The sequence below is a fragment of the Danio rerio genome, chromosome 13 (assembly GCF_052040795.2).
Source record: "Danio rerio strain M-AB ecotype USA chromosome 13, GRCz13ab, whole genome shotgun sequence".
NCBI lineage: Eukaryota > Metazoa > Chordata > Actinopteri > Cypriniformes > Danionidae > Danio > Danio rerio.
In genome coordinates, this window is record NC_141033.1 from 27,351,055 (window position 1) to 27,374,391 (window position 23,337).

Here is a 23,337-nt window from a genome sequence, read left to right on the forward strand (position 1 = left end):
CCAACTTGAGAAATAAGAAGCAAACTCTTCTCAACGAGGCAGAGGAGAAATTGAATAATGTTGCTAATGCTACCGAGGCTTGAACATTGATTACTATGGAGTGGAGGCAAAAGACTTAGCCACTTTAAACCTCGGAGTTTCTCTACCCTGAAGCTCAATTTATTGACCATGCACTCAGCAAAGCAGCAAGTAAGTAAAGAGAGAGACAGGGCATGTTAAATCTCTTTAGATAAGAGGGAAGTAACAGGCACTCAAGGACTCAATCAAGTGAGCCCTGTAGAATTCAAATGAGAAGCCCAAAAAGGCAAACTGATGGAGGTGAGTGTTCCTGACGCAGCTTTTCTCAGGAGACAACAGCGCTCTCTTGTAGGATTATTAGTGCTGACCTGTGAAGTCAGCAATAATATCAGTGACTGGGATGCATTCATGTGTTCTGATGCTGTAAACAAAAGGTCCATCTCTTTAGCTTAGGTCATTTGGCTTAAGGTCAGTTAAGGCCATGATATACTGTACTCATAGTGAAGTTCTTGTTTGTTCCTCTTTCAGGGGTAAAACGAAGCTAAGAATCTCAAAATTAAAACCTTCTTTCTATTTTAAGGAAGGCAGAGCCGGATAATTTACCAAGATTATAATAGATTTTTCTTTAGTTATTTAACTTTTTGATTTCAAATTCACTAAGTTTAATGAGTTTTACTTTACCATTTTTTATATTTTGAAATTGTTTAGTTTTAGTTCAGTTTTTTTAGTTTCAGTGTTAGTTTTAGATTTTTTGTTTATAAATAAGCACATTTTTCAAAATCATCAAAATAAATATTGCATAATAAAAACTCTACCAAAGATACAGGTTTTGAAACGTATTCAGATGCCTCATGAACACTACCATCTACCCATCCTCAACTTCAAATACAACAGCCCAAGATAGCAGGCCTAATATCTTACAATAATGTGTGTGCAAGGCTGCTTTTGAGGTTTGATAAAAGGTAGTGACGTGAAGTTCAGATCATTTTTGCAAACTGGTTCTTTGTGACAATCCTCCCATCCCATGTTTTGACTCAAATATGTATTCAGCAATCATAATTTCAGTCAGTTAAAACGATACCATGATCTGAAAAGTTTCTTATAATTAAGTTTTGCAACACAACTGTAGCATGATTCACTTAATTAAATTACGATTTTCTGTTATGAATTACTTACATTTTGCCAGATCCTCTGATTTTAGGCCTTGGTTTACCCACGCTGCTATTGTTCAAGTTTAGTTCAGTCACAGCAGCAGGCTGTTATGTACTGTTTGTGTTCGGTTCACTGAGTCCCGCATGCGCAGTATTATCAGCTCACCGCTTCTCAAATCAGATCTCAGTGCACTGTTTAACTGAACAAGTCGGGAATTGGTTTATTTAGAGTCAGAGGAGGGTATCGGGCATGTTAATTATTAAGTTTGTAGACAAGTGCTTACTGAAGACGCGAATCATTTCAAATAATTCAGTTCGATTTGGTGAACTAGTTTAACCAGTTCACTTAGAGAAGATCCGATCAAAAAGAACGATTCGTTGGCAATCACTAATATGGAAATGAAACCCATTATTGGTCACAAATGTCAATAAGTCTCTGCTCGAGTCATCTTTAATGCTGTCACCGTGCTGCTGTCATGTCCACTCGTTGTTTTTGTCGCGGAAGCAACAGCGAGGACTGACTGGAGGAGGACCGGCTTGATCTGGGCAATGACAGCAGGATTTCTCGGGCAGACTCTGAGGTGCCGTATACAGGTCAAACACCTACAGTAGGTTTGTGCATTAAATACATTTACAAAGATGAAAACAAAGTAGGTTTTTCCTATAATTTTAGTTAGTTTCTGTTAGTTTTGAATGTACACAATACAGTTTTGAATGTACACAATACAGTTTCAGTCCCCTGCTGAACAATCCAGCTTAAACCAGCCTAAGTTGGCTGGTATTAGCTGGTGGACCAGACTGCTTTTAGAAGGGGTTTGGCCATTCCAGGCTGGAATGGAAAATGACCAGCTAAAACCAAGTTGACTGGCCTGGTTTAAGCTGGACATAGCTGGTTTTGGCTGGGCTCCCAGCTTGGCTAGGCTGGTTAAGATAGTTTTAGCTGGTCATTTTCCAGTCTGACAAGCTAAGACCAGGTTGGAAATGTCCAAAACCCCTCTAAAACCAGGCTGGTCGACCAGCTAAAATCAGCCAAATAAAAAAATGAAGCAGTTTTTTTTTCAGGAGGGTTAGTTCTTGTTTAAAAAAAAAAAAAAACTGTTTTAATTTTTATCACAGTCAACGATAATGTTTTTAAATGTTAGTTTTTGTTTTTTGTTCATTTTCGTTAACTATAATAAGCTAGAAAGTCACATCCAATTACATAATTGACACAAACCAATGGAAGTAAGACAACACTTACAAACATTTTGGCTTGATTCTGATCAAAAGAATGTCACATCAGTTCCTAAAGAAATTGCATTTTAATCAACTATACTTTGATTCTGTGATATTCAATTACTGTAAGATTTGTACTGCAGGATTACCATCAAAGGAGGTAATTATTGTGGCATAAATTTGTAATATTTACAGTCATTATTAGTTAATTTCTCTAATGTTATTTGCAAAAAATATTGTACACAATTTAATTTAGTATACATTGTATACCAAATCATTTGTCTCCCTTATCAACCTACAAGATTACTTTCAGGATCATTTGAATAAAGAGGCAAGTCACGATGAGCATGAGATGAAAAGACCATAGGCACTTTTAAGTCTGTCAGTGGCTCATCATAATTTATTTTCTGCTAAAATGTACAGCATTTAAGTGACCGACTAAAAAGGTAACTCATAAATACAGGACTGTTGCTCTGTTAATTAGTACAGTCAGGATATCCCTCTTACGTCAAACTGCCATTCTGTACAGGTACAAAGGCTACAAAATAAGCTATACAAACAGACACCGATACAATTTACCTTTTTACATGCCATCTGTTTTGTCTATCAACAAGGCTACTGCTCTACATTTCAGTAAAATATAAATCAGATGTTTTATAAAGATAAAAAAAATCTACAGATGGAATGAAAATGTAAGTTTTAAAGGCATTTCATAAAAGACCGACTTTGGAGTAAATTGACACTCATAATAATAATAATAATCATCATCATCATCGTCATTTTGCAACTCTGCCCCATTTGAAATGTTTTGCGTCTGTACCCTTCCCCCATGATTTAAATTCTACATGTACAAATACTGACGTTGACTGTTCTTTGCTATTATGACAGAAATTGCTTTAAATTGTATAAAAACAGAAAGCTGCCTCAGGTAAAGAAACTTGTTATAAAGTAACAAATTATACACAATTAGCAATAGAACCTTCCAAGCCGAACATGACGATGTTTTCAAATCTTTACAGTATTAGAATCAACAAAAATAGAGTTTAATTTTTCCTTCCATATGAGGGAAACCTAAACAAGGCCATACATTTAATATAAAATCGCTTGCTATTAAGCACAACACTGTACAGTACTACTTTGATGCACTGTCACTAACAAAGACGTTATAGCATGCTAAGTATAACCTTACATTTAAAAAAATATAAAAGTCGATTTACAATAATTTAAATAATATGAAGGCATGAGTACAGACTTACATATATAACCTTGCGATTGTTAAAGGTACATTGAAAAGGCTCTTTTGTCCAAAAACATACAATGCAGGCACATTTAAAGGTTCCATAATGCAGGTTCCAACTCAAAACAAAAAAATAATCAACCTCCGTCTGGGGAGATTTACGCTTACACAAATGTTACATTTTTAAATCTTATGCTGTAAGGCTTCCCATAAACAGGGGAAAAAGCTAAAATTTAGCCAATAAACAAAACGTTTTTTGCATTCTTACCAAGTGCTGGTTCTTTCAGAAAGATCCATAAAAGCGAACATTAACCATGAACATAAGAACAAACTAAATACCTCAAGTCAACTAGCTGACTTTGCAACATTATGACCCTTCAGGTTCAGGTCGTTGATTATCGTCTCATATAAGGCCCGTTTAGGGGTTGTTTGGACATGCCAGTGTTCACATAACTATGATGACCTGCTGGGCTGTACATCATATTGCCATGAGGAGGGGCCTGCATGGGCTGCTGCGGGTAAGGCTGGGTACCCATCATGCCCATCTGCATAGAGTACTGTGGAGATTGATTCATATAGGTAGGATTGCCATGGTAGCCCCCGTTCATCATGGGCTGTGTCACTCTGTAGGTGTTCATCGCCATATTGACGTTCACGTTCATGGAGTTGACGTTGTAAGCCGGAGCAGGCATGAGGTTCACCCCCATGTTCATCCGCGTCGGCATTGCCAGTGTCCTGCCAGGAGCCTGCATGGCTACGGACTGAGGACCCCTACCATACATCTGCTGCTGGTGGTGGGGCGGCAGAGGGGCTGATTTGGAGCGGATGGACACGGGGTGGTGATGGTGATTCTTGGGGGGCATTTGTGTTTGAAGTCTCTGCGAGGGGGCGAGGTTCATGTTTGGTGTAGCCATGTTGCGCTGCAGCATCATGGGTGGTGGAGTCATGTTGGGCGGAGGGGTCACAGTAGATTGCGACTGAGGACCTCCACCGGGCTGTGACAGCGACACCAGCGTGGGATTATGAGGACCAAGCTGCGTTGACAATGAGCCGTTGTTGTTTGCATAGGATGGGATGGAGTGTGAGGCAGAATGGCTGAAGGGCAAGGAGTGGTCCATGATGGTGTTGGTGAGCTGCTGTAGCTTATGTAGATGACCATAGTGTCCAGTTCCATACTCACCCTGGCCCATTCGGTCATACAGACCCAGGTTGGTGGAAGGATTGTTGGATTCGGGGATATCGGGCAGCTGCATGGGTGGAGGAGGAAAGCTGGCCGGCATGGAGCAGTGCGACAGGGGCTGCTGGTACTGGTGTTGCGGGTGTTGGTGATGTTGATGATGCGGATGGTGCTGGTGATGGCTGTGGTGGTGACTGTGGCTATGCCCATGCCCGTGACCATGCCCATGTCCATGTGAATGGCTAGGCTGCCTCTCGGGCACACAGCCTTGCGGAGACTTCACACTGCATCCCTGAGGGGAGCTCATGCTGGTTTGCTGGAGCATGCTGCAAGCGCCAGTATTGTTCACCACAGGACCGGCCATCTGCTGGGACACAGCACAGCTGCTCTGACTGTGGCTGCCACCGGAGGAGAGGTTGCCATAGGAACAGCTGCTCTGGGAGGAGGCGCCCGCTCCTGCTCCTGTGCCACAAATGCTGTTACCCAGTGTGGAATCATAACTGCTGGGATTCTCGTAATTCTCAGTGGTGCTCTCAATGCTACCCAGGTCACTGAAGCCACTATCCACCACCTGCTGAGAGTGGTCCGACACTGAGGGCACATCCATAATTGGACTGGTTTCCATGTTGTTATGAAGTGAGTGCACTGAAACGGTGCCCTGATCGGGGCTGATTTGTGTGTAACCACTTTCTAAAATAGACACGGCTGGACTGTTAACTGATCTTACAGATTGACTCGGGTGAGAGTGGACAGAAGACAGGGGGCTGCTGTGATCTGACTGTTGGCAATCATCCACAGGAGTCATCTGAGGGCTCTGCTCGACGTGAACATAGCGCTGTAGGCTGTGGCAGGCTTCCTGAGTCTCCGCACAGTCCTGAAAGTGCCTCTCCTGCTCAGACTCTTGAGTAAGAGACTGCACGGCTTGAGCCGTCTCCATGTCAAGCTCAGGGCAAATGTTATGGTCCTCTTTTATTGCCGGGGTCAACGGGCCCATTTGCTTTTCTTCAGGCTTTTCAAGATTATCTTCCTCCTCTGTTTCTGAGTCTGGAGTGTGATCTGAGTCCACAGTGTCACCATCCTGCATGCCCAAGTTCACAAGAGCACTTTCTGATGCAAGCTCCTCTGAGCAGTGAGACGGTGGTTCTCCAGGGCTCGGCTGCTCTTCAGGTTGTTTATTGTTGTTATTACTAGGACTCGGCTCTGTGTCTTCAGTAAGGTCTCTTTCTGGTAGTGGCACTGGATCCTCCATTCTCTGCTCATGACTATCATCTTCATCATCTGCATCATGATCATCTAGATGAGAAGGTTCAGGCTCTTCATCCTCATCCTCTTCCTCGTCTCCTTCACCAGAGCCTTTGACAGGTCTGCCTTCTGTTTCCCCCTCTGGCTTAAGGTCCTCAAGCTCCTCTGCATTTTGAGTTGACTGCTCGGGATCATCTATTGGACCTGGTGTTGTCTCATTGGTATCATCGGCAGAGGGGGAATTTTCCACAGTGTCAGACTTGTCTGTTGACTCATCCTCGTTTACTTTGTGAGACTTTGGTGGCTCGGGACTGGGGGGCACTGAAACGCAGGTGTCCAGCTCTGGGTCCTCTGGCCTGGACTCTCTGAAAGACTGGCATGGTCCTGAGAATGACGCAGGACTGGCATCCTGCTCGTCATCTTGCTCCTGCTCCACTGTGACCATTGGTGTCTCAGGAGGTGTGTAGAGATTAAGCTTAAATCCCATTTTGCGCTCTTTCAGTCTCCATTTAGGAGGGCCTCGTTTGACACCTTTGGGCCAGCCTTTCTTCCGTTTTGCAGGTCGAGGATTGTCCTTTTTCACTAAAACAGCAAAAAACAAACAAACAAAGGTTAAACGTATATTTATCTTTCAAGTACGAAACAAAAAACAGCAGCAAATGTTAAAACTTATAGCTTTACCTTCAACATTCTCTTCTTCTTTTGATTGATTTGAATGATTGTCTTCTTCATTTGTCCTTGGTCTTCCAGGCCGACACACAGCTGATCTCTGGCTCTTCTCCTCTTCCTCATCCTCACTACAGCACCTCCTGCTATGTTCTGGAAGAGGGCTTTCTACGTCAGAGTTTTCAAATGGCTCATCTAGCACCTCTGTTCTTTCCAAGATGGTTTCAGTCGTGACACTGCTGTTAATTCTTGTTCTTCTCCTTCCTCTCTTCCGTCGCATAGTTGGTGCCCGCTAAAAAAATAAATAAATAAAAATTATTTATATTCGCTAAGCAGAGAAGTGAATTTTGTATGCTTGAGAATAACTTGTACTTGAGAATGCAATAGTCACAGAAAGATGTCAAAGACTGTTAGACCTAACAACTGTCATAGCAAGAGCTGGCCACTTTTTTGTTGAATTGTCCCCGGTTCCCTTTAATCCAAAAAGCAGGGGTTTGGAGGAGACAGATACGGTCAAGGGTGATGCTAAACATAGGGAAATGTGGCTGCATTGTGAATGGGTTGCTTCATGATCTAAATGCAAAAGCCCATCATTTAGACCACAGTGCCTGCACCACAGGCCATTCATTTGGAAAGCTTAGCCTGCCCAAAACCCCAAATGAGAGTGTGCAGAATCAAGCTGACCGCAAGTTGCTCACAACATGCTCTCCCCCAGGCATTCTGGGATTGCAGTACCCCAATGCAAATAACCTGCAGCATTACTTGGTGATACAAACGTAAGATTTCCCACACAAATCATGAAAGCAATATTACTTAATTATGGACTTAAGGATTGATGGAATTTTCAGACTGATGGAGAGTTTGGAATATTGTTTCCATCGAGTGAAATACGCTTCCCAAATGCTTAAGGATATAAATTTGACCAACAGTAATACTAAAAGAACTGAATAAGGGAATGGACAAAATCAGCAATTCTTTACCCTTCGCTTAAGCCCCTGCCCAGACTGGGACTGAACTGCGCTGTCTTCTCCATCCTCATCGTCATCATCATCGTCGTTGTTGTCATCATCATCATCACTGCTGCTTTCTTCACTCACTTCGAAGTCTTTCCCAGTGCTGTTTCCAAACAATGGGTCTGAGTATCTTCTTCTGAAGTTCTTGCACTTGGTTAGCGGAGGTCTTGTGCCAATGTAGCCCATCCCCATAGCCAAATTCCTGGTTGAAGCAGTATAGTCTGCACGATGGTCCCTTGCCTGCTATTTCAAACAAACACAAACATGGGCTTGTCTAAGTTGTTTTAAATAGTCTGAAGCAAAGCAGACAAATAATATCTCAGTTATCCACTTTTCCCTTCATAGCACCCCTGCAGTGCAGAGATTGTCTCTTGATTAGCCGTTGATCTCAGCAACATTTATTTTTAAGCGGCTGTGGAAGATTACATTTCATGGGACATTCAGAGGCATTAATAATACAGGGCTTTGATTTAGGTCATTCAGGAAGCTGGGTTACAGTTGGAAGTGCTTTCAGCTATCTCTGTGAACTCACCCTGAACTCTTGAAAGGCAAATGATGGGATAAATTTAGCTCACTTTTCATGCAAGCGTCATCTTGAAGCTAACAATGCAGAGTCGAGGAAGGAATGAGCGACCCGAGCACATTGTGATCTCCATGATCTGTCTATTGAATAGGATTCAATTAAAAGCACAAGCTCTGATCTTAGACTCGGTCAGCAGAATAGTCTTTGATCGTCTTACCCATTACAGTATATTTGATTTTAGCATTGTGCAGCATTAAAGGATTATTTTGTGTTGGAGGGCAAAAGGGAACAGTAAAAATCTGCTACAACTGAGCCTGCAGTAAATGTAACAATGCAGGTAGAACATTGTAATTTAATATGAGTCAGCTATAATTGTCAAACTGGCCTTCAAGTCACGCATAAGATTACTGATCAAGCCTTTGCATATGTGAACAAACTAGATGTTTACTGTATGTTTAGATAAACATGGTTGGAGTTGGTCTGATAGATAAGAAATAGGCAAATATTGTAGGGTGGTCTTTATTTGTACTGGCTCCATAATACATTTATAACCTAAAATATGACCAAGAAATCATCAGTTCACTACCTTTTAAAAAAGGAATAATCTGGTATCTTTAGTTCCCAATCAAATGAAGAAGAGAAACTTTAACCTACCAGTGCCAAAGCACTTTTCAGGTCCACTGGTGGGCTCCTGCAGACTAAAGCTGGAGTCCAGCTCAGACAGTCAGGATCGACCTCATGTAGCCGTGGCTTTACTCTCAGCCTATCCATGTGCTCCTCAATTAGCTGATGTCTTTGGATGATTACGAACCTAGATGAGAATATTAGGAAACATACTTAAAATACATTTTCTGCATCAAATCTGAGAAACCATAATTCATTATTAATGCCCATACGAATATGACCCTAAGTGAGCTTTTCCTCCCCCCTGAAATCTAGAAATGTCTTTAGACATGATACAGTGCACTGAGAGTATGTGAGTAAATTGTCAGATTGACAGATACCACCACAGTCAAACCCACCTGCCATCCTGGAAATCAATCATGTTGAGCTGCTGAAGTGTGGTAGCGATGTCATGTGGACACATGCCCGTGGCTCGGCTCATTCCCCTGATGCTGACACTCTTATCTGGGTGGTTGTGCAGGTACTCCAGTATGACACTTTTCCAATAAGCCAAGTAGGACAGACGACCCAGATCAGATAGAGGCTTCTCTGGGGAGCCAGCCTGGCCTTCTAGCCTGGAAAGTAAGTAACCTGGAAAGACAGGAAGAGAGACAACGAGAGGAGATGAGACAATGTTGTTTATGAGCATTGTTGACAGATGGGGTTTGACTGTCACTATGACAAAGCATGAAGCAACTCAATCACAATTTATGAAGACATGACAATGTTTCCACAAGGTCTAGGAGGAAAAATATTTGAATATTATTTGACATATGAACAAATTCAAGATTTTCAAAGCCTAACAGTGACTTGTAAGGAATGGAATGATTCTGACAGCTTAAGTGCGTCAATGCTTACATTAAAGATATCATTATTAAAGTATAACATTTTGCTAACAGATAAAACTGAAAAAAATATAAGATAAAAAGAAATCACAAAAGAGTATTTGGAGCGCAAAGCCTGGTTTTAACACTTATAATAACATTAAGCTCCCCCAAGAATTATACTGGTTGTGCTATGGCGCTACATTTTCTCAAAACAAATGATTTAATAATAATGTCTCTCTATCCCAACACTAATTACTAAGGAGTTGATCAATGATTTAGCCTTATAATTAAAGTGTATATGAGATGGGCACGTTGTAACAAAATAAAAAGAAATGGTCCAGATTAAAAGACTGCCCAAAATAGTTTCATATGAAGACAACCATCAGCTGCACAAACAAACAATAAATTATTATTAAATATCAATAAATAAAAAGCTTAAAGGTTGAGCTGATTTTGTGACCAGATGATCTATTATACTGCGAGCATTCAAGTATTTTGCATTAACACAACATATGCAAATGCTCTTGATTTATATCATGCGCTATATTCACTTTATATCAACACATGTAAATGCTTTTGATAAATCAGTATAATACATAATTCTTTTCCTTTTATCAAGACTGTCTAGTCGGGGAAAAAAAAAAATAAAAATTTTCCCCTCCATGCCAACCACAATGGCATTTGTTCGCGGTGCAAACAATCTTACACTCATATCTCATAAGACTTCCAAAGCAGTTAATGTATAACTTACTGAAATCAATGAGGAACCTCCCAAATCCTTGCCTTTGGAACTGAGGCATGATCATTATGCAGGAGACATTGTACTTCTGCTGGCAAAGCTTTTCCTGTGGGAGAGAAAAAGAGAAAGATAGAGTGTGTCAGCGCACTGCCAACGCATGCAATTCACTGCACCTGCCGTTGTCCTGAACTGAACCAACCACACAAAACCCTTCAAACATAAGAAATGTTCAGATGCAAAAACAAGCACTGTACAATACAATTCTATCTTTAGCAACCCACTCTAGGTAACCCATTGTTACTCTGGCTCCACTATCATAATATGTAAAGGTTGAATTACCTTCGAAAAGTATCCAACGAGATGACAACCCTTCTCGTCATTCCGTGTTAGAACGTAGAAGAGAAAAGGCTCCACATCATAATACAGCGTCTTGTGGTCCAGGAAGAGCTTCGCAAGCAAACAAAGGTTTTGGCAAAAGATTTTGCTGATATTTCCATCAACCTGAACAAAAAGGACCAACATTGGGATCAGATTCCTAATCAGACAAGCTGGAATTCAAATATATTTTTTGCTTACAAAGCAAACAAGATTAAAATTATTTTCTGTCTTAATCTGACATGACTAATTGATAACTAACTGACAGTACAACTTTCATCCTTGTGACTTAGAAGCATCTTTCACCAAACGTGTCACTTCATAGCCTTTAATCTCAGGCCATAGCCACCTCTTGTTTTAATTATGCAGATAAGATAAAATTAGGATGCGGATGAAGTTGTGCATGAAGATATAAGAGCCAGCACTGACCTCAAACACTGAAAGGTTATCCTTCCTGTAGATCTCATTAGCTGGCGGGTGAAACCACCCACATTTCTTTGAATGCCTCTGCAGAATGTCTTGGCTTTTCATGTACTTTAAGCAGAACTCGCAGAGATAAAGCTTCGGTAATCTGAGAAGGTGAGCAATTAATTACAAAATGAAGAATGTAGCATGAGTTACAAGACTAGAGAGAAACTCTAAATCACTTGCTAGTTTACATTTGCTTAAGGCTGTGTTTGGCAAACATTTCAAAAACTGCTGTAAAAATGTTTCTGAATTAATTTCCTTGACTTGCCTTAAGTATTCAGGAGGGTATGGTGAGGAATACCAAGTTTGTATTTCATACTTCCCGAACTCAATTAAAGGAGGGGATTGTCCTTGATCACCGCCATTTTTCTGTGAAAAGTGAGAAACAGAGATCTTTGAATTTATATTAAGCATTTAAAAAATTAATTAGCTTTTTATATTACAGCCACAATGCACAACATTAACTAAATCACTTGTTCCAAAAACCTTTAATAATTAAGCAAAAGCAAGATAAGAAAAATTACAATTGCAATATCTCAATGTATATTCAAATGGAGTAATATCTAGGCCAGTCTCGATATCTATTTTTGTTGTACAATATATTGTATAAAAATGTTTTGCAATAAACAATATTATTGTCATTTTAAGACCATTTTATGCCACTCATTTTATAATGGCAGAATGACAATATAATATCATCATAATGCAAGTACACTCTTTCAAAGAACACATCTTATTTTTGTTCTTAAGAATATTTAATTTAATTATAGGCATTTTAACAATTTAAAAATTAAATCTTTGAACAACGAGGAAATAAGTCAAGCCAGACAGCTTGTTTTGTAATTTAATCCCTGAAGGACGGTTACGGTGTGTTGTGATGTCGGCCGTCACCGGAGAAAGTCAAATCTTTCTTTCCTTTTTTGACTTTTGTTTGAAAGCTTTAGTGGCACTGTAGCTGTCCAAGGTACTGTTGTAAGAGTTAAATTATAGCCTATATAGGCTATGCACCAATAAACAAATCAAATTAATGAATAAATAAAATAAATACGGATTCTTAAGTGTCGGTATTGTTTTTACTCAAAAATAAATAAATAAATAATGATAAAATGTTTTATGAAAATAAAATGAGCAATTTTCACAAATTTTTTTACGATTCATTAAATATAAGTTGGACATTTATGGGGCCATGTAACATGTTTCTGTGTTTTTTTTTTTTTTTTGTTCTCTGTGATCTTTATACTGGGTAGCTACGCTAAATATTTTCTTAAATGTCAAGCAGGAATTTGTCTATAGCTTTAATTATGAAGACAATTAAATCTTTAAAATAACAAAAATAAAATGATAAAAATACAAAGATAAAAAGAGCAGAATTTTGCTAAATTCTAAAACAATATTCGTTTTTATTTCACTTGATGCATTCGTTATTTAATGTATAAATACTGAAATAACAGGCATTGGAAGGGGGCAGACAGTGCTGGATATGTGCAAACCTTGGAATAAAATCCGGCAGGCACCCCTGATTACTTCAGTGTTTTTTTTACATTACAAACTATTGTTTTACTAACACTGACAGAGACAGAGGGGTTGCCCAATCAGCCTAAATGTTGCTAGAATAGTTTTTTTTTATGTATGAACGATATACAGTATATTGCATCACCAAAAATGATTTAGGTCAAGTCCATGTTTTGTGTGATAAGTTGATATATTGATTATTGTGGCAGGCCTAGTAATATCATTCTTAATTTCATTTAACAGTCTTTATTTCCAAATGTCAAAAAACTGCAGTGCACTCTTGTAGCTTTTTATGTTGAGGGTAGCCAATTTATAAGCAATTTTCATTACAGGTTTGTTAATGTGGCTGGAACACTGCAATCCAAAATGGATCATAAGTGATCTAAACTCATTGCAGATGCAAAGAGCTGCTCTGAGATGCTGAAATCACCATGTTGATTAATCATCCAGCTCTACCAGCTAAGACCAGCCGTTCTGCCAAGGCAATCCTATGCGGTTACTAAAGCATTTCGGAGCGATTTCATCATTCCTATGTGGTTTCTAGTGTGGTCACCTAAAAATGTGAGAAACAGCGATTATGGCTCTTACCACACTGACTCTCCTCACCTTAGCTGTGAGCTCCTTGACGTGTCTGAACAATTTCAGATCCTCTTCAGCCACGTGGTCATTGACTAGAGTCATCCTTCCTTCCTGCGGCTCTCTTCTCAAACATCTCTCGACGTTAAAGGCTGGGAGAGGTCAAAGAAGAGACTTTTAGAAGTCGATGTTCACACCATACAGTACAAACGAACTGAAAGGATGCTGACACAATAAAACCCAAAGTTAATATAAACAAGCACTAACCTTAGCCTTAACACAGCATTCAAAAAAATCTGTCAAACTGCTAGCATGCAAATCACTAGAGTCATGGAAAGGACAGCTGATAGGAAAGGCTCATATCAACATTGCTGGCCAACACACTAACCTCAAACCTCTAACCACACATCACAGTTTGTTTCTAGGCAACAGTGACCTCTAAACAAATACTCTATTTGTGCAGAGGTTGAGAGGGAACCAAACCAGGAGCAAGGGTCATTTGAAATGCAAACACTTTACATTAAAGTGCTTGTTACTAAAGGGAAAAAGCATTAATAACTTGGGTTTGAGAGGCAGGTGTGAGCAGCATGAGGACGTGAGCAGAGAGCAGAAACCTAAGGCTTTAGTGGCATCAGAATTAATAAAAAATACTGAAGAAAAAGGTTAAAAACAAAAATGCTGAGATGCAGTATTAGTTGGAAAACAAAAATCCATGTTATTTTGCTTCTAAAAATGAGGAAGATGAGTAAAACGGTTTAAGATGGAAAAAGCTAGTCGGCCGTTTGGAGGTTCAGGCGCCTGTGCTTACCATGGTTTGGGTCTGGTTTAACTCGTCCGTCTGCCAATCTGCCCTTCCCTGGTGTGATGTTCTCCCTCTGCGGGGAGGCCTTAAACCTAAACCTGCCTAGCAGCTTGTGCTTTCTCAAGATGGGAGTTCGTTTGAAATGGAGCGCCGACTTAAACGGGCGGCCCCGCTTGGGCGGCAATCCTGAGGCTGAACTGGCCAGAGATGCTAATTTACTACAGAAACCCTTGACAGGCTTCTTTCCTTGAAGCTGCAGGGACATTTTGGGTGAGGTGGACATGTCCTGTGTGCGGCGCACTCGCTTGGGTGGTGCGTAGCTGGGGAGTCCCTTTTGTCGGGACTGTCCCTGAGTGGTAAAGATGTGAGACAGTCCATCAAAGAGTCCCTTTAGCTGGCTGTTGCCTGGGAGGCTACTAAGGGACGGGCCACTAGATTGGGAGGAGGAGCTGTGGGGCGAGTGGGCGGAGGAGGGCGAGGATGATTGGGTGGGGTTCAGCGAGATGGGGCTGTGTCCTTGCGAAGGGGACGGGGTAAGGAGAACGCTAGACGGGGCGTTTAACCTCACACCTGGTGTCATCATGCTGGCATGGTGTTTCCGATAGCCCCGTTTCCTTGGCCTGTGCTGATTCGAGGAGCCCGACGCTTCACCGCGCAACCGGCGACCCAAGGGCGATGGCGTGAAAAATTTGGAAAGCCCGTCAATGAGACCTTTGGTTTTCTTGTTGATTGGGGGCAACGTAGTGAGGGTGGGTGTGGATGTGAGGGGGTCAGTGAGACTCCTGCCGTCTGTGGTGGGTATAAAGGTGCTTGATGAGGGTGGGGTACAGAAAGTGCTTATGGAACCCCTACCATGCCGTGCTTTTTCAGACAGCTCAACGGATCCTGGACCACCACTGTCAGACCTGTAAAAGCAGATGTTAAAAACATGAGCCACAAGTGAATGAAAATCTCTGTGCATATCCTAACTGTGACTAAGCCTTGGTTCAAGAGCCTGATTTCACAGCTTAAACAACACGTTCCACCGTGTCTATCAGTGCTCATCAAGCCTTTAGGAGAGATGTAAACCCTCAGGTCTTGCACATTTAAAAGCTTACTGACCCAGACTCACCCAGCCCGACTGACAGTGTTCTGACTGAGCTTTACTTCGCAGCCATATGTTATAAATAGACTTGCAAAGAATGCCCCAGGCTAAAAGTACATTGTAGCAGTCATGCTAATTTTAAACCTTGTGGATGAGAGGGTATGAAAACCTACATATACTCTCAAGGCAAAGTTGTGAAGGACAAAAATCAGAGTAGGCCATCAAAAAAAAAGAAAAAAAAAGAGGAAAAAAAGCATTTACAGTTTAGGCAACATACTGATGTGAGACCTGTAACCTTAAGCCTCAAGCATAATGAACAAGACAGATGAAATAAGTTATCGTACATTGTTGGATGTGCTAGATTTTTTCTTGGCCTTCCTGGCTTTGCATATCGCCTTTTGATCTGGGCCGCTGTCTTGTGTAGCAACCGTTTTCCCTCCTGCTCCTTTGGCCTGCATACTTGGCAGATCCACATTCCTGGGGGAGGTCCAGGGGAAAAAAAGAGGGAGAGAGAGGGAGAGACAAAAAGAGAGAGAAGCATTTCAAGGATGGTTCATCATGTCTGCAGCTGTGACACTTTTCAGATATGTCTTTGTAGTACTGAGCAGTGATGACCTGCTGTGCCTTTCCCTTTATTTCCACTGTCTTTAGAAGAAATGAAATAGAGCAAAGAAAAACAAGCTTTCTGCAGGTAACAGACCAACAAGGAAATGCTAAATAAATGGCTTTGAAGTCGTGTGGGGTTCTCTGTTCTGACATGACTCCAGCCTTCCCATCCTCTTTAGAGAGGATGATAACATACGAACAAATTGAATGATTAGACCTTGGCATATTATGACCTCGTTACATTTTCGCATAACTAATTTAGTTAGAAATTAAATTATGCATGACCGATTATGTTTAGTATGGAACTGAAGCTCTCAAGATATCTTGTGTGGAATTAAGCAGTACTGATTAGAGACAGCAAGCTCATAGAAACGACCAAAAGAAAAATGGAAAAAATATATTACACATAGAAAACGATACTGGCCAAGCATTATTACTGCTTTCAATAATTAGAGACAAGAAAAAAAAAATGTTGATGATGATTTTTTTACAAAAAGAGTCTGACAATATACAGTACAGTGCTCAGCATATACAAGTACACCCCTCACAAATCCATCTTTTAAATTAATATTTGTAATAGGAAGCTATGAGCAAATGTCAACCTTGTCGTAACAAAAATTATGTTTTTACTAAAATAGCTAAAACCTTTCTAAGTTTGTGTAGACTTGTATTTTACAGAACTGTAAAAATACTCAATGTCGCAGTCATTATTCTGAAACAATTATATTTGATTTACCAAAGTCACACAAGTTGCAATTTCACATCCGTCACTTCCATAATAAAGCTTTTTTCCTCATGATTACGAAAATGTAAAATAAAACAAAACCAGCCATTTTTGTTCTATAGTGAGCAAACTCTTATCCTTTTGATTAGCATTATTTCTTTATGCTAATTTTTACAAAGTATGTTGTATACCGTAAACTCTGAATCACATCCATAACGCTTGTTTGTTTTACCTCATTTAAAGTATAAAAATTGGCTAGATTGATATTTTTCCAGATCCTTTAACTCTGTGGTTAGTTGTTTTGGAAAATAAAAACAGAAGTTTCAATATAATGTTAACATATACTTTATGTTTTGAGTTTTTACTGCAAATGTCACTTCCATTACGCTGAATTGCTCATATGCAATATTCTATTTGTGGATATAGATTAGATTATTTAGTAATGAAGCCAAATCTGGAGCATATCTAACAAAACAACTTACGATAACGGTCCAAAAACGAATATACCCCAAATTTATGTTATAGAAATATTTAAATACAAATTTTAAAAAGAGGAAAAATCAAGAGGCAAAAATAGGTAAATTTAGTTAAATTTTTTAGGTTGTAACTTTTTTTTGCAATATTTTTTATTTGTTTAATTGCATTATCTTTCAATTTCTAAATATGTTTGTTGGCTAAAATATTATTTGAATAAATACATCTGTTTATTAAATCTGGTTTGTTTAAATACACCAAAATACATTGCCTATATTCCCTGAGAAATGGGTAAAAATATTCATGGGTGTACTCAATTATGCTGAGCACTGTATTGTTGGTTTATTTCCTTATTACTAAAAAAACATGACCAAGTTTATTGGTCCATCACACTCTCTTGTAAATGAATGGATAAACTTAATTTAAAAATAAGACGTTCACAAAGGAAACATTCTTGCAATTCTGGTTTCGCCATTTCTCTAACTAACTATGATTAATTGCCTTTTTTAAAGAATGAATCGCATCAAATTAATGTGTTAAATTGACACCCCTGATGCGCAAGTTTTATTTAAAGCATTTTCTTTCACCCATAACAAAATCCAAATGGAATTTGATGGGATTTCTCATGGCAGAATGTCACCTCCCTCCAGCAGTTACAGACATTCAGCACTGAAGGCTCTTGTAAAATTAAGTGAAATGAACCTGTTCTGCTCTATTGAAACACTTTATGATGCTGCTCCCTTTTTATCTTGGCACTTACATGCCCATTTCAGACAAACTGCCATTAACTGAAAAGGACAAGCACAGTCATTTGCAAGCCAGGGGCGAAATCATTAACGAGAAAGAGACTGGAAAGAGAGAGACAGCCACTAAATAGTGCAGGACGCAAGGTACATATCATCTTACTATTATGTAACCAGAAGCCTTTGTGTAATGGCACATTTAAAGAGCTTCACCTTGAGAATGGAAAAACCCACAGCGGCAAACAAAGGCCTAATGTACCTTTTGGCATTCTGGAGAGCGGTGGGTCACAGCACTCCATATGGAAACCCCTGTCGCAGGAGTCGCAGAAGAGCATCTCGTCCTGAATCCACACACACACACGCACACACACACAGAAAGATGTCAGACACGCAAAAAATAAGATGCAATCTTCACTACACAAGTAAACAACATCCTGCAGTAAAAGTGTCAGAACACAAGCCGCGCTCTGACACTATAAAAGATGTCAGCAGGAACTGGGCCAAGGCCATCAGTGCATTTGAAAAAGAACTTACAGCATTCTTCCCCTGAATCTGACAGGAACTGCATGTTTTGCATTCGATGCACTGCCATCGCAGGGCCTTGACATTTGCAGTCAAATCAGCGGAGAACTTCAGGCATGATGGATGGCCTTTGAGGAGAAACGGGAAATAAAACAAACAGGCTTTAGAGAAAGAGTCTCCAAACATGCTCAATTAAAAGAGCGACATTACCTAATCCTTTAACTTTGGCAGGAAACACAAAAGCCTTACAGGATAAATGTTAACAGAGGCTTAATCAAGCGGAGAGAGAACATCAAAACGAAACAAATGAAAGATTCCCCCGACCGTGGATCGGTTAAATATTTACACGTGGCATCAACAATGCGAAGAGCCATGCGTGAAGACTTTCCAAAATCGGTGTCTAAAAGCACTGTATTATCAAACACTTCTGAGCAGCTAATTAAAGATAATTTGATCTTAACGAGGCAGAAACTGTACGCGCGCACACCGTAATGGCAGTCGATCCGTTATAGTCATGTAAAAGCATGCACTCCTGTCCCTGAGGGCTGCAAACCAGCTGCGGTTTACAGTGGGAGCACATTTTCTATACTTTCATGAACACTTAATGAAAACCACCTCTGCGTTGTTAAGTCAAACTCAGCCATAAAAATGTCACCGGGAGAACAATTCCTTGTGGCATTTCAAAATCACTGTTCAAAACAAATTACGACATAAGAGCAGGTAATTTAACAGGAACATGGCAATTCTGTCTGGAGGAGTGAAAAAATAAATAAATTAGAGTAAAAGAAACAAGCAAGCAAACTTGAAGCGGGGGAGAAAAAAACATGTTAGGAACTGCGCACCTTTCAGCTTGAATCCATCTGTGATTGTGCAAAACCCTTCAGCCTATACTTCTGCAGAATAGGCAATTTCTTGTATTATTTCAGTCACTACAGCACCAAACAGCTTGAGATATTCTATCACATTTCCTAAACGTACAGCCCTACGTACATTAAAGCAAACAAACACAAAAATAAACCATTACAGAAAACACATGAGCTATTCATAGAATTCATACCACATGGAATAAAGAGATGCTATCATGGAGACGTAGATAAGCCCTCATCAAAGAATTTATTGGCTATCGGTTTTTTAATGAACCAGCTTTAGAATTATTTCATGTAAACAAAGGCTAATGATGATGATTATATATTGCCGGAAAGAGCATTTATGGTGGTTGAGACACGTGCACTGATCAGAAGAGCTGTATGCAGAGAAATGTACGCATACAACAAACATATCAATCTTGTACAAGACTATTGTGACAAACTCCAAAGTGCCACTGCAAATTCATACTTAAAAGAGAATGCCTATTTAAGTCTGCATCTTTCTTTCACAGCTTTAATAAAAGACTCTTTTTGACAGAAGTTTGATCCACTTTCTCTTGGTTTAAAAAAAAGTAGAATTTATTTTTGTCTGGTTTCTACAGGTTTTGTAAAGGCACTTTGCAAGAAAAAGTCATAAAAATAGAAAGGTAAAACTGGTCACTGTGTTGACAGAATCTAAATGCCATAAATAAGGTCAAAATACATCTTAAACACAAATCACTGACTCCTTTAGTCTGTACCAAGTCTTTAATTTCTGGCTTCTCCAGTAAGCATATTCTGGTTTAATGATAATTAGATGTTTGTTTTGTAGAAAACAAAACCAAAAAACACTGAAGAAATCTTTGTCAATGCATGCAACATTTTATGCCACAACTTTAAAATTTAAGGCTCGGATTTAAAACCTTTTAAACATTTATTATGTTGACTTGAGAAAGCCAACATACTGTTATACTACTCTATATGTCTTGTCTTATGTCTTTATGATTATAACAAGTTTAATGTTTAAGAGCCTAGATTATATGATGATCTTATTGTCATCCCACTTCAAAGCAAAACTGAAATAATATATGTGCAGTTGCTTTTCTTTATGCTAAAGGCTCATGTACCCAGCCAGGTCAGAGGTCTTGAAGACCTCTTGAGTGGATCTGGACTCTTGAAGAATTGAAAACAACTGTTCATATTGTTATTTGCTAATGTGTTAATTTTGTCTAAAGTGATATTTGCCATTTTAAGAGAAAAATCTTTTAAAGTTAATTAAAGTTTATTAAAGTTAATTGAGATATTGAGATATAGTTCAGAATTGTACGCATGCACCCACGTGGAAATTTTTTAAGTCTTTGTTTTAACCAATCAGGTTAAAACACCTATATGTATGATGCAGTTAAAGACGTTATGTAAGAGTATAATTGATATGTAAGAGTATGTAAGAGTATAATTGATATTTTTGAGATTATAAGCAGAGTGGCCTACAAACTTATTGTGAGTGTTAAAGCTGGCTTCTGCTGATAAAACTGCAAACTATCTTCAGAATCAGAACACTTAATTTTTTAAAAATCTCTGATTCAGCTCGTCTTTATCTGACAGGCTGGTCATTTTTGAGTTCAAGCTGTAAATTATAGCTACATCACTGTCACTCACTATCTTTTTGAATCACATGATTCTGTGGCATCATCTGGCAATGCTGATGGTTAAAATACAGTACTGCTGAATGAATCCATCTCTGCTTAATCTTTACCATGATCCATGTATCCAAGCAATAAAAACAGAATTCTTTTTAAAGACTTTTTGTTATTTTAAATTACAATATATAGATATCAAATTTAGCAAAAGTTTGGTGGACATTTCACATACCTGTACAAATACAAGTTGCTTGTAAACATTACTAAATTCCTAGAACAAGGCAACAATGTCATGATTCCACTTCTCTAATTACTGTATCACTTCCACAACTGTGAGCAGATATTCAGCTAAATGGCCAGTCAATCTGCAACCAGCAGTTTCCTAGATAAAAGCTTACTTTCTTTTGGCCGTTCTGCACATGCTTTCAAATGATGAACTGTCCATATATAGGCACATTTGAGGCTGAGAGTTCAAACACAGGTCTTACCGCTGCTTCCACAGTCTGCACAAGACAGCAGCTCCTCTGGCCTCTTGTCTCGATTCGACTCCTTTGTGCCCAAACAGAAGCTGCATATGGGTATGGGGTCAGCACGTGGCTAGAGAGAAGGGAAAAACAGCATGATTTTAATTGTTGAAGACTTATTTAATTTCAGCTCTTAGGGTTAATCCAATTATCCAAAAAAGAAAATTCTATCATCATTTACTCATTCTATACTTGTTTAAATTTCTCTATCTTGTTTGAACACAATTTAAGACATTTTTAAAAAAGTTTGAAACCAGAATTCAGTCTTCCATTATCTGCAGCGTTTCAAAACATTTAAAAAAATTTTTGTGTTCAACAGAAAAAAATCATTTATATTTGAAACCAGCAAGTGTGAGTAAATAGTGATAAAGCATTTTATTTTAGGTGAACTGTCCCTTTAATTCCTCACACATCAAAACAAGCAAATAAAAAGTTTACATGTCTGACAAGATATGAATCTAAACCCTCTGCACACCATGTTAACAGCTTAATGAGTGCAGTGCCTATTTTACATAACACACACATACACAAAGATTTGTAACAGTGCGATTATTATTATACACAAGACACATGAGTGGCACAGTAAATGAGTACAGATTGGAAGATAAAAGATTTGGCATGTGTTGCGATTAGCTTTGTTTGAATATCGGGTGTCAAACTAGACAGGTGGTTACAAACCCGGGGAGTCGGCTAGTTATTAAGCATGTGATTATAGAGGACAGATACACGTGCCAGATATAAAGCAGCTCCTGGCAGAGGCAGGGTACCAACACAAGTCAAATCAAACACTAGTCATTCTGCCAAATGAAAATGCACATCATATTACATTATAGGGATGTCAGACAGACATACCAGTACTTCAGTATGAAACAGCAAGTAAAGCTACTAGTAAGAGCAATAATAGCCTCTCTGAAGTATTGGTAGACAAAAGGATTGATAAAAATACAGGCAAAAGGGTCAGAATGGTGATATTAAAAATAAGACGTGACAGGTGGCTACTGATCCAAACTACCAGCGTCTGTGAGTTTGGCATTGAGATGAACACATAACCTTTCATAATATACCCCATAATACTTGAAAGAATCATCTGTGCCAATGGTTTACTCCTTCAAATAAGTACAAATGCATGTTACTGCTTTTAAGTAGAATTGTTGATACCTTTTAAACTAATTATATACATTTGTCATAACTAGCACCTATTGTTTTTGCAGTCTTCAGTAGTTTGTTTTTTACCATAATTTTTTCTGATTGTAAAACAACATTCTGATTCAAAGTTGGGAATTTGTCAACAAATTGAGAAGTGCAGAAACAATTTGGTGTAAATGTGAGCACAAGCACGCACGCACACAGACAAAACAAAATTTAGATAATTACATTATGCTCTAACAACATGTCACAAGATTCTAGCGACAAGTAATTTATCCACACCAGACATAACATGAAAGAAACATTTAAATACCAGAGTCAATCAGAAGCGCAGAACAGTGCACTGATCTCCGAACTAAATGGTAAGGTTTATAATCTAATTAATACATATTAAACCTCTTTAACATTCTCAAAGGTATATGCTTATAGACTGATTTTTGTTGGTGTGCAATGAGTTAGTTCAAATGTTCACTTTTAAGCTATTTGTTTGCTAGTTATTTTATTTTCAAAATTACAGGCAAACTATCTGCATTTTCTTTCAGTATCACAATAAACGTTTTGTAAAAGGATGCCAAATTCCCACTGATAGATTTCAACACTTAAAAAAAGTGCATAATCAGCACCTGAGGTGATCATGGTCATAACAGTTTATACTATTATTAAATTGCAATGCTTCAGAAACGGAAACCATTTCTAAGATAGAAATGTCATGCATCGCTGTCGCAGATTGTTAGGACCAAAACTCCTTTTATCACGGCAAATATATTTTTCTCAAAGCATTATGTATTAGGACACTGTGAAAACCTTATAGACAAAGCGTATTAT

At 38.9% G+C, this 23,337-nt stretch overlaps 1 protein-coding gene across 18 annotated transcripts in view; it reads right to left on the reverse strand.

Moving 5' to 3' along the window:
- Positions 1-2,755: 2,755 nt before the first annotated feature.
- The window catches only part of kat6b (K(lysine) acetyltransferase 6B), a 50,147-nt gene continuing 29,565 nt past the window's right edge, over positions 2,756-23,337 (reverse strand). For 5 of the 18 annotated variants that reach the window (XM_087279364.1, XM_087279360.1, XM_087279362.1 and 2 more), the window contains exons 3-17: positions 21,331-21,439; positions 18,370-18,485; positions 18,095-18,176; positions 15,633-15,765; positions 14,211-15,109; positions 13,433-13,554; positions 11,583-11,683; positions 11,276-11,417; positions 10,811-10,972; positions 10,484-10,577; positions 9,265-9,496; positions 8,897-9,053; positions 7,687-7,959; positions 6,722-6,998; positions 2,756-6,622 (exon numbers count right to left, since the gene is read on the reverse strand). In XM_087279364.1, coding sequence (XP_087135490.1) covers positions 4,017-6,622; positions 6,722-6,998; positions 7,687-7,959; positions 8,897-9,053; positions 9,265-9,496; positions 10,484-10,577; positions 10,811-10,972; positions 11,276-11,417; positions 11,583-11,683; positions 13,433-13,554; positions 14,211-15,109; positions 15,633-15,765; positions 18,095-18,176; positions 18,370-18,485; positions 21,331-21,439 — 5,505 coding nt within the window. In that variant the 3' untranslated portion in view covers positions 2,756-4,016. Of the gene's footprint in view, positions 6,623-6,721; positions 6,999-7,686; positions 7,963-8,896; positions 9,054-9,264; positions 9,497-10,483; positions 10,578-10,810; positions 10,973-11,275; positions 11,418-11,582; positions 11,684-13,432; positions 13,555-14,210; positions 15,110-15,632; positions 15,766-18,094; positions 18,177-18,369; positions 18,486-21,330; positions 21,440-23,337 lie in introns of all 18 variants that reach the window. The other 13 variants (XM_087279358.1, XM_087279355.1, XM_087279356.1 and 10 more) reach the window with 3 other exon arrangements.